Here is a 12,508-nt window from a genome sequence, read left to right as displayed (position 1 = left end):
TATTTACACTTCATTATCTGCTCAGCGGATCTTTTAATTGATCTTTTTTTTCCCCTGAACTGATTTGCCAAAATCTTCACCTCAGCATGAGCCCATTTTGAAGATGCATACTTTTTTGTGAAAAACTATACAGTAGTTGCAGTATTTAGTTAAATGTTTACATATTTGATGATTACTTTAAGTACGTACAAGATTAGATATTTTTTGTTCTCTTCCGAGTTTTTGAATTGAAGGAATGAACATTTCCGCTGGAAACTGACGTAATGGATAAAACATACGTCTTGTAGAGAACGCCTCAGTAGCTTCATTTGCTTTATTTGTACTGCTACCACTCTCTATATTTAGCACAACCTTTCTCTGCGTTCATGTGTTGCTTTCAAATTGTATAACCACAAGTTTCATGGGAATTTTGATCTTACGGTTTTAGGAGGAGAGAATGTTGGTGAAGGAAATCATATTGATATAAGCTTTTAATCATAACACTGGTGATTCCGTAGTAAAACTTGCTTATATTTCTTATTGTATCTTTTTATGTTTTAATTGATATTATATATTGATATATATTAATGTTGTTTACTCGTACATGAGAAGAAAAAAGGTACATTTTTGTTCCCTCTGCAGTATCTCAAGTAGAATTATCACAAAATTCATCATTTTTTCTGTATTCTGAATGTTTTTTGCCAAATAGATGGGAAAATAGCAAAGTTTACTTAAAACCATAAACTTGAAAGTATCTCTTTTTTCACGTAAATTGACAAAGTTCATAACATTCATATAATAATTGAAACTCTCAAAATAATGTATGTTTGCTGATATTTAGCCTGAAGGAGATCTGATATTAGTATTCCTAATTATAGTTATATCTATCATTTATTGCATGAAATTGTATTATGAATATAAGATATAAAGATAAAATGATCCTCCTTTTCAAAATAACTCAAGCTAATTTAATTGAATTTGGTGATTTTTTTTTTGTTATTTCTATATTTGTCAAGCATAAAGGAAGATGGGATAGTCATAGGAAGGTTGTAATATTCAATATATCATTAATTCATTGTGGGTGATAATTGTGTCTAGCACCATATTGATCAGTTTTCAACTTTCAATAGGTAAAGTAAATAAATAAATAAGGCTCATCTGTTAGGCTGAAAGCACAAACAGTCTAAACTGTATGTAAAGAGTGTGTAGTTGAAAAAAAGTTTTGTTATTTATGTGAATTTAAATGGGCAAAAACATTTCTTGATAATGAGGGAATATATCATGGGTTCAAGGTTAAATAACTTGAAATTAAGAATAGTCCCGGTTTACTGATCTTGACATTCTAAGCACACATATTAATGCATAGTCTAGCCTATTGCGATGTTTGTATTTGAGATTTCATTTTCTTCTTCCTTTGTCCTGAATATTTGTATGAAAATATTGTATGAAGATTAATTTTTTTGGTGTCCTGCCTTGACAATACTAGCATATTTTATCTTGGTAAATGATTATCTAAATATGTTTATATTTATAAGAAACCTGTTGCTTTTGCATGGCTTTTGCTTTCACTACATTTAACGCACATGCTTTCTTGTATGTTTCATTACAGCTAAAGGTTATGTTTCAGTGGCCGACAACAAAACTCTACAACAGTTGATACGTATAGAAGGCCAGCTAGAGAAGTTGTACGCTCGTCCTGACCCCAGTATGAAGGATGACGAACACAAGTTCCTCACAATACTCTCAGATCTGGCTGACAGGGAGCTAGTTATCACTATCAGCTGGGCTAAACAAGTACCAGGTATGTAACAATAACAACATTTGTAGATGATGTATGAAATTATAAGAAATGTATGTGTGTCTAGGTAATGTTTTAATTGCCTTACCAGTAAATTTGATAAGTTTGGATACTGTAAGAGTCCATAGTAAAGATAAAAAAATGTCATTTATTACTATACATACATAATGTAATATATTTTATCATTGTAAGCAATATTTTTGCAGATTCCTTTAGGTTAAGCAAATAAGACCAAATTGTAGGTTTTTTTTAATCAGACTGACTAAGGTTATTTGCTACCTTCAGAAGATAATTCTGTAAGACTGCAGATGCCACTCTTTGTATTATTACACTCACATTGATTCATCTTTATTGCCTTCGAAAACTGTCTAAAGCTTAACGGTTACAAGAATAATTTCAACATCTGTATTAGCAGGATTCAGGCCAACAGCAAATCGGGTTCTGACTGAGTTTTCTATTTTCAGGTTTCTCTAGTTTAAGTTTATCAGATCAAATGAATCTCCTGCAACATTCATGGCTGGAAATTAACCTCCTCAACCTTGTCTATAGATCATCACCATATCATGGAGTTCTCAGGGTAAATTTATCTTTTCATTTATTATTTCGCCCCCGCAAACGAAATTTAGGGGGATATATAAGTCAGCTTGTCGGTTGGTCAGTCGCTCCATCTGTCTGTCAGTCTACTTCATGGTTTCCGAACAATAACTAGTTATTTCTGTTTCAACAAAAACTAGAAGATAAGACAGCCTAGTAGTTAAGGTGTTTGCCCTTCAACCTAAGGGCAGTGGGTTCAAGCCATACTGGGATCATGATCATGTTTCCTTAGGATGCCAGTACTGGTTAATTCCAGGAAGACTCTGGTAAGTTGTTCTAGTAAGCTCTAAGCTTCCATCACATATATGTTTAAATAAACTGATTAAAATGAACATGCAATAGATTACGGAGTTTAGATGATATAGAGATGAGGTTGTTGCTTTTATTTATAATACCTCTTGAATCTGTTCTTGATAGCTAGGTATAATAATTACTTGATAATAAAGTGTTAAAATACATTTTTGGAAGGCCATAGTAAAAAAAGCTCATCAAAATTGATAATATTTGTACTCCTGTGAATAAAATCTTTTGTCATGACATTTTCAAGATTTAAGGAACTGCTGCTTGTTTTCCTATTTTCTGAATAATGTCATGAATGTGTTATTTTGATGTATATCTAATGTTATTCTGGTTGAAGTGGTTTATATGTTGACATTTGAAAGTCAGGTTCTTGTTGAGAATCCGCAAATATTCATGACCTAACTGCCCACCAGTTATTGAACGAAAACCAAACTGTGACAGAAACAGAATGAAATGAATAAGAAAATTACCTGTCTTGTAACTTGCAATCTAACTGTAAATTAAAACTGTAAACAACATTTTTCTTAAGGAATCTGATTTATTATATTGTTTTGAGTAGATAGCTGAGGATTTCAAGCTTACAACAGAACAGGCAGAGAAATATGGCTGCTCCAAGGAACTGGACACTTTAACAAGAAAAATGTGCAAAAAGTTCACCAGCATGAATATTACCAAAGATGAATACCTTTTGCTGAAGAGTATTATCCTCTTTAATATAGGTACTGTTATATACTCCATAAATATTTCTAAAAACATAAACACATTAGAAGTCATACAAATTATAAACAAAATAAAAGAAGAAAATAAATAATGTACTGTAAGATTATAATTGCTGGTAAACTACCCATTATAACTCAGAATTTATTTTAGTTTGTTTAAGTAGCTAATAGCTATACACACATTGTTAAATTCTTTCATGGAATACCTGTACTAAGCAATGTGTGCAAAGGATCTTGCACAAGGTAAGAACAGAGTGGATTAAACCCACCAACCCAGTCCAACATGTTGATCAGTTGGCAAATTGGCTACTTTATCTTGTATCTGACATTGCACTCCTGCTATAGAAGTGGTAGCATTAAGGTTGTTCTTTTACTTGCTTAACTACTAAGTTTTCATAGCTGAATATATAAATGAAAATGAGAGGTAACTTGAGAATATGAAACAATTATTGATATTTTGTAAGGGTATATTTAGGGTAAGAGTTGCCGTACATTTTTAATTACTAGAAATATGTTTTTTTTTTGTCATATAGACGTAGTTACAGAGAGAAGTGATGCTGGCAAATCTTTGCAAGAAAAATTGCACGAGGCCCTCACAGACTATGTCAAATCACGCAGTAACGGAGGACTGAAACGTGTCGGACAGCTGTATTTACTCCTGCCTGCCATGACTCATCTAAAATTGCTCGCCAAACAGTACTGGTTTGATGTGAAGAAGAGCGGAAAAATCATGATGCATAAACTCTTCCTGGAAATGCTTGAAGCCGATAGCTGATAGAGCATTATCATCTAGTGCTGTTGGAAATTCATGTTTCATGTTCATTGTTGCATGTCATCTTGTTAATGAGATCGGCACTTCACTTGTACGAGATCACAACAATACTGGGAAGGATCTCACTCATTACACAATCATCAACACAAAACTGTCGCTAGGACACTAAACCTGAGGGAGATTAGGATTGTGTGTATAATTTAGCTAAATGTAGTAATTCCATTGACCTCGGCTCCCTCTGGTGGCGACGAAACTTACATTGCTTTCCATAGAAACTACAAGAATACAGTCTTATAGTGTGATACATGAGTTCTCATCAAGGAATTTTACTAGAGTAGTGTGATATATTTTCATCAAGGACAATATTCATCATATCATTGTTTCACAGAACCAAAGATTGCAGGAGTTTTTATATGTTTAAAGATATCCCGTTTTCTGCTTAAGCCATCTATTTTATTTGTATCTAGATATACCCTACCTATTTTCCCTTTTAGAAATTATTATGTGCTTTTTAAATTTCTGATTCAGAAACTGATCTATATTCCAATTATAATGTTTGTTAAGCCTTTATTATTTTAGTTGATATTATGAACCTGAAGTAACTTTGAAAAAGTAAAACACATGAAGTCTGAAGTTCTTATTTAACTGGTAAAAAATTGACTTAAAAAATATTTTTTAATCTTGTTTTACTGGGGGTCAGCCAGTATTTTGAAAAAGCAAGTCTTATATTAGCAATTCTTCTAGGTATATATCCATATTTTTATTTTTACTGAGGAATGTTCATAAGGAACAAACTTACTAGAAAAATTCTGGTTCCCACACCCCAGTGGTGAAACAATGTTCACTTTCAAAAAGAGACTGATATGATATTTCAATTAAAATTAATTATAACAGGGTAAATCTAAATATTTTTCTGATAATTGTTTTTATTTCTTCACTGTAAAAAGAAGCCATGTCTAGCTCTAATGATGCAGCTACACCTTTCGGGTGTAAACATTTGTAATATAAAATTTTAGTCAAATTTACTATATATATTTATTTAATTCATAAAGAAAAGGCAAACAAGACTGAACATTGTTTTTTTTAAAAAGTATAATTAGGAGTGAACATAATAATAGTTGTAGTCAATAAAATAAAAACAGTTGAAAAAAAGCAGTTTAAAACAACAACAACAACAGCAACAACAACAACAACAAACTGAGAAATGAAATAAAGAACAGAGTAAAATATTTAGGTAAACTTTATTCACTCTAACATTACAGTTTAGCTTGGCTTATACGGTTTGTGGTGAAATAAAAAAAAATATTTTAACCATTTGATGAGTACCTTTTAATTTTGAAGAAAAATTTTATGATAATATATTAAGAAATATTTGCTCTATTTTAAAAAAAGATGGTATGCTCCTTTCTCAGAGTCTTTTAAAGATATTTGATATGAACAAGATTCATCTGAAATTTGTTTATGTGCTTGATGACTAGTCAGAACTTTAAATTATGATAAAATTGTTAAGTTTTTGTAATCTATGCAATTATTTCCTTATAAATTTAGATAAGTTGTGAAATATTCTAATTTTAGCTCAAAATACGTTAACAGAAAGTGAAAGTTCTAGATGTATCCTATCACAGGGCAATACAAATATAAAAAAAAGAACTGTTGATTTAATACTGAAACATAACATGGTAGGCTATTAACTGATGATTGATACTTGCATATGAAATACTGAAATTATAGGGGTTTGTTATTTTTTTCCTGACAGGAATTATTATCTCTATTGATTTTGGCTTTTGCAGTTCAATATACAATTGTATATATAATGGACCACATTATTTAAAGTTTTACAGTAAAATTGGCATGGTTGACTGTGATGTGAGAGCTCTTCAATTAAAACTCAATAAAAATCAATTAATATACATTTATAAAATTACAATAAATTTGTTTATGATTTTGATATTTTTTTTTCTCTTGGTTATTGGTATTTCAACTTCATGCACATGTTAACCTCACTTTTTAAAAACATTTCAAGAAAATGTACAGCATCAAATAAGGTAATTTATATGTTTTTAAGGTTGAAGAAAAGAAGATTTTTTTTCTGTTTTGTTATTTTTATTTGAAGAAGTCTTATTTCTCAGGAAATTTGCATACATTTCATTTAATTGAGCTTTTCAGGCTCATGTTATAAAATTATTTAGTTTAATGTTTTAAAATGCATGGTAAAATTCTGTTTATTGTTCATGAAGAAGAAAAAATTGGTCTAGATACTTTTAATGAAAGGGGAATAACCATGAAAAAATATGAGAAAATGTAAAAGCAAGAGTTATAAATCTTTGAGACTGGTAACATAAAATATGTTAACATAATTTACTTAGCTATGTTTTGTAAAACCAATAAAAAGATGGGTTTTTTTAATAATCTATTGAGATAATAAACTTAGAAATAATTCTATAATTAGAACATTTTCTTCATGACACTACCAGAATATTGAGGCATGTTGTCTACAAACATATATTACAGTTGTACATAGTATTGTCAACACAGAATTTTCCCATTTAGTTTATACCTCGTCCAAAAAAAAAAAATTATGTATTGTATATATTATATATAAGTATGGATGAAAGCTAACAAGGGACGTAAATGTTGGGAAATGGTATGTAACTTGTGCATATAAAGCAAGATACAGAAATTAAAAATATGATTGAAAAATGCCAAAAAAAAAAGACAAAAAATACATATAAAAATAATATAAAAAAAAAAAAAAAAGAAAAAAAAAAAATTAAAAAAAAAAAAAGACAAAAAAAGAAATAAAATGGTTTGAAAAAAATAGCAGGACTCATGGTTGCCTAATGCTTTCTTTTTATTTTTGTTAATTAAATTGTATTTTATTAACAATAATTTAGGTGTTGAATTCCATTTAGTGGATTTTTTTTAAATATAATAGATTTATGACAAAACAAAAAAAAAAATGTTAACATCTTTACTTGGCTTGATATTTTCAGCTTTAGAGAAAAACAAAGAAAAAACATTTTGCAACCTAGGTTTTGTACTTGTTCATATAAAAATATTACAAAAATATATGTAAAAAATACAAAAAAACGGATAAAAATAAAAATCACAAAAAAAATAAAAAAGCTATAAAAAAAGATAAAAAAAATATACAAAATGTTTTAAAAAAAATACAAAAAAAAATTTGAGAAACTAGATCCAACCTCAACAAAAATATGAATATATATTTGCTATAAAAATTGTAAAAAAAAAAAATGGGAAAAAAAGATATTCGGACAGGTGGTCATAATGTGTATTTTGTAATCCAGTTCATTCCCTCTATCCAAGACAAAACGGTGTGATATAGATGTTCATGTGTGTTTACTTCCTTCATTTGTATTAACCCATGTCATTTCCTGTCGTCGACTCTAAGTTGCGTCACAAGATGTTTTTTTTTACATTTTATATTTTCTCATTACAAATTATTGATTTTTTTTTTTTCAAAAAAAAGCATCATGTTATATAAGAAATGTGCATGTATTTATTGAAACTTGTGTTACATTACTGTATAAATAGTTAGACTTGCATTTATTTACATAGAAAATATTGAATAACGGTGCATGTTGTAAATAATTTCTGATTTTGATTTTTTTTTTTGTTAATATTTTTTTTGAAACACAAGTTGTTGTTTCTAGGGGTTTTTTTTAGAGTCTTTTCTTTTAAGGGACTTTAGATTAGTCTGCGATTGTTAGTAGATGAGATGTTTAGTTTATGTTTAGTGATATAGAGTATTCAGGTCACATGTTTCCCTACATATTATTATACATGTGTTACTTTATGTAGCCTACATAAGCTGTCAATAAAAAGAAGGAAAAAAATCAACAACATTTTTGTTGCCATGGAGACCACTGAGATTTGAAATTTTCTCTCTTTTTTTTGGTTAAGAATCATAACTTAAGAGGGTAAAAAAATTTGATTGTAGATGCTGAAATTTCTGCTTGCAAATTTATAAGTGGCTCTATATATTTGTCTTTCTGTATTGAAACATTATAATTTATAAGATGACACTTTTGGTGCTTGACAATTATAGAATTATGTCAAATTAGTGTGTTTAGCAATTTAGCAGATTTATCACATTTTACTATTGTTATAAATAACCCTTAACCTACTGGATCCAAAATGATAAGCCTTTGCCATCAGCATAAGGTCAGGCCAGCCAGCACATATTAGCAGTCTGGTCAGGCTTTGTTATGATGGTTTCATCTAATTTAAATCTTTTCATCTTGATACTCCTAAAATTGATAATGGATTGTTCTAATATATGGGAGCTGGAAGAGTCCATTTTAGAAATCCAGTAGGTTACGGGTTGTATGCTATGTTGACTACATATGTAATACTGTCTCTCCTGTCCTTGACCTTGCTGTGATATAAAAAATTATGTTGTGTTCACACAAAAATATGACTCAAACATTTGTATTGTTATATTTCATCATGGTTAAAATTCTCATACTGATGTTCAAATTATAATGATTATATTTGTGCCAAGATTCATCTCATTGTTTTTTTTTTTCAGCAGACAAATGGAGCTATCAAAGCTAGATGCATTTATTGTTAAAACCTGCTACACTTGACGGTTTTCAAGCTTAACAATTAACAAAAACAATATTTTTCAAAAACTTTAACAATTTTATAATGTCAAAAATTTACAGCCAACTAGTTGCTGTGTTTTTATTAAGCTGATATATAAGCCTGTTATCCAGTTTTATTGAAGGAAACTCAATAAAAGAAACGAAATGGAAAATGAAGCCATTTTGCTGGCTTGATGTACAACTATTATATCTTGTATGATGAATACGAGTTAGAATAGTTTGGCTTTAAGCTTCCATCTCACATGGCAGAGGTAACGTCTCTGGCTAGATTTTGTTGCTAGTTAATATTCATATGTTGTTTGAGTTATATATGTGTGTGTATCATGCAACATTATACATGTATAGTGGTGAACAAATAATGTACCTTGCCATAATTACTGTCGGTTTACCTATCTCAGCTTAGATCTCATCTCACATATTTTAATACTTACAAAAAATTTGGGCCACTTTTTCGATAATTGTTAATCGTTTATTCATGTATTGAAATTATCCTTTGAAATTGTACTCACTTTTTTCTCATTTTCTTTACATATAAGATAATTATGATATAAAAAAAATTTTTTTTTTTAATTAGAAATTTGCCGTAGATTTATTTTTAAGTCATGGAAGATATTATGATATATTAGATAATACTTTGATAAAAAAAGAGAATTGTTTACCTAGTGATAGTTAATCTTGATTAGTGAATAAGTATTGAAACTGCAAAGGTTTCAGATCAATAAAGATGTGCTGTTTATTGTGTAATGCGATTATGTTAGACATATCACTGTGTAGTTTTTGTTATAAAGTACTTGTGATCAATTAAATAGTGCTATATTTTCCAAATTTTGATATTCTTCTCCCATTGGATTTATTGGTTATAGGTTCTTTACCCAGTACCTATTTTATGTTGATATAATGAACAGGGTCATTCGGAGATTCTGTATCTCTTGAACTAAACATGTAGTGTTATTTTCAATCATGCAATGGTATCAAAGAAAATGATATTTTTTTGAGAAAAAGAATTGAAAGAAATATACTTTATTTACTCAATTTGTCGCTTAAGTAGAATCATATCTATTTGAGTTATTATAAAATCACTGTTTTTGTTTTCGTTGTCTTTATATAATGGTCAATAATAGCATCATCACTATGTTAATAGGCAGCAATATTACATCAGTTTGAAATCTACAGTCTTCTTTATTTGCCATATGGTGTAGTAACTAATCATTCCTAATATACCCCTATCCCCATTCCAGGACACATCCTCCCCTTGTATCAGGTTTAATATTATCAATCCATACAGTTTTTACACCAGTCTGTCATCTCTGTCATGTAATTGGCTGAATATTCAAATTCAGGAATTTGAAATCAACCAATGAAAGATATGGACTGGTTTAATAGTTGTATTTTTTTAATGTTATGCCGAAAAGTTCACCTCCATTCCAGAAAGTAGAATATCCTCATTGTTGAACTTGACCCTAGTTTTTACACTTGCTATGTGATCACATTTAGATAGGCTCAACATTCTTTTGTTTTACTGATCTTGTTTCACTATAACATATGTTTTGCATTTAGTGTTTTTTATTAATTCATGTATCTTTTTTCAGTTTAAACCATATCATTTTTGTCCTTTTTTTTAATGATAGTAATAAGAGAAAATAGAATTGCCACAATCTTAGTATTATACACACTTCCTCAAAATTATACGGTACTTGTTAATTTAGCAGTATGAGCCAACCTAAAAATCATCACCTCATGTAAAAGCAACTGGTTTTTATTGTCAGGCATGTTATCAAATTATTGTCAGACATATTAATAGATTATTGTCGAGAATTCAAAATGAAATGATATACCTAAAAATATAATTACATTACAAAATAACTTGATTGTATTGGATTTTATTTGATGTTAAATGCCAAATAATTTATTACTGATTTACTGTTTACTGGTGCTATAGAACATATGCATATTATATTTCCCACCAGAGAAGAATAAATTAAAGCAGTAAACAGGGTTCAAAATTTTCAACCAGTATTAAGCTGTTATACATACATATTGTAAGGAAACAAAATGAATCGTACATGTTAATGAAGAAAAACAGATTATGTGAGAAAAGAATGATAGAATATATAATAATTTTTACAATTTGATTTAATATTGAACAATTGTATTTAAGTTAATAGATTAATAACAACTGAATTACAAGTTGTCTTGTTAATGATATTTCTTGTTATTTTGTCCGTCATTTTGTTACATTTAATATATATATGTTCTTGATTTTTATAACAACTTTGTTTCTTATAATCTGTCTTATTATACATACATGTAAGCAGAGTTTATTTCCAAACAAATAGTTTTATCAAACAAACCTCCCAACAAACATAGGAACAGATTTTATTCCCCTTTAGCTAACCTACCCTACCAATGATTCAATATGAGCTAGAATTGGCTGGGTTTAAAATTTACTAATATAACTTTTTTTTAGTGTTAACAATGTATTTTTGAATACATTCAAGTTTTACTACGAAAATTCATGTGGCTACCCCAATGTGATCTTAAATAAAAGAAAAGATTGTTACTAAGGAAATTTGAACAATTTTTTTGAGTATTTATATCTTGTATGTTAAAAGTTTACTGCACTTCACATTAAAGTGTTTGTGTGTATGTGTTATGAAAATAATATATGAATATTTAAATATTGTACCAACAGTTACTGTATGGATTGTGTAGGGAATTTTTGTTATGTGATAATGAGAGAGCCATATAAAATGTATGTTTGTGGTTTTCCAACCAAAATTAAACTTAACACTGATTGATTGCAATAAAAAAAAAGTGACTGGTAATTTAGGAATGAAGAAGGTAGAAAAGTTTATTTAACGTTATAGTTTACTTCTGGATTGAAAACCAAAGAGAGACATTTTTTTTGGTTAAGACATGTATTTGTGTTGTGTTATAGTTATTGTTAATAGTTGTTGAAAAGCGTAAAAGTCATTATGCAAAGTTTGCTAATCTCCTTACAGTCCAGCTTCACTTTACTTCACAATACGTACAATACTGGGGCGTGTTTTTTTGTTGTTGTATAGATCACTTTGTGGGCAGACTCTAAATCTTATCAAGTTTTCACCAATGCTAGTTTTATATATATAATAGAATTAGCTTTGTCAATGATACACTAAGATCACTGAAACAAAATTTCGATCCAGTTTTACAAAATTATACGGTTACAGACTAAAGTTCATTTATATAAAGTTATTGTTCAACTTCACAATTTATATTGAATTTGTATTTATACATTTAGAATTTTGAGATGTTTAGTTCCTGAATAATAAATAATTTTTGAGAAAAGGTAATTATAGATAAGGATAGTTATAAGTAAGTTCTTACTGTTATTTTATTGATATATTAAAGACAGGTGTTGTTCTAACTTAAAATATTATAGTATTATACTCGAGCCAAAGTTTCTAAATTATATTTTAATGTGGTGTACCTAAACTATCTTTAATATTTAAGTTTTTGTTTTGTGATTTTTGTTTTTACTTCATTTATATTACAACACCCACACCCCACACTCCCTACTTTTTTATTTTCTGTTTGTGTGAAATGATTGATAGAGCCACAGCTGTGTAACTTAAAGAAATGTTTGTTTTGTGTTTAATTTGTATTAATTTATAATAATTGACATTTTAAAAGAGAGTCACAACTTTTAATGTAAGAGATGAGTGGTCTGAAATTAGAA

At 28.9% G+C, this 12,508-nt stretch overlaps 1 protein-coding gene across 1 annotated transcript in view; it reads left to right on the top strand.

Annotated features, from left to right (window-relative positions):
• Window positions 1-11,669, top strand: part of LOC132727465 (steroid hormone receptor ERR2-like) — a 33,191-nt gene extending 21,522 nt beyond the window's left edge. Inside the window, exons 4-7 of the mRNA XM_060712994.1 lie at window positions 1,589-1,780; window positions 2,242-2,354; window positions 3,231-3,390; window positions 3,924-11,669. Of these exons, the coding sequence (XP_060568977.1) occupies window positions 1,589-1,780; window positions 2,242-2,354; window positions 3,231-3,390; window positions 3,924-4,165 (707 nt within the window). The 3' untranslated portion in view covers window positions 4,166-11,669. The remainder of the gene's footprint in view (window positions 1-1,588; window positions 1,781-2,241; window positions 2,355-3,230; window positions 3,391-3,923) is intronic.
• Window positions 11,670-12,508: the final 839 nt, after the last annotated feature.

This window comes from Ruditapes philippinarum, unplaced genomic scaffold (genome assembly GCF_026571515.1).
Source record: "Ruditapes philippinarum isolate M1 unplaced genomic scaffold, ASM2657151v2 ctg5261_1_1_1_1, whole genome shotgun sequence".
Taxonomy (NCBI): domain Eukaryota; kingdom Metazoa; phylum Mollusca; class Bivalvia; order Venerida; family Veneridae; genus Ruditapes; species Ruditapes philippinarum.
Note: the sequence above shows the minus strand (reverse complement) of the source record. Positions and strands in the feature narration are given on the sequence as shown.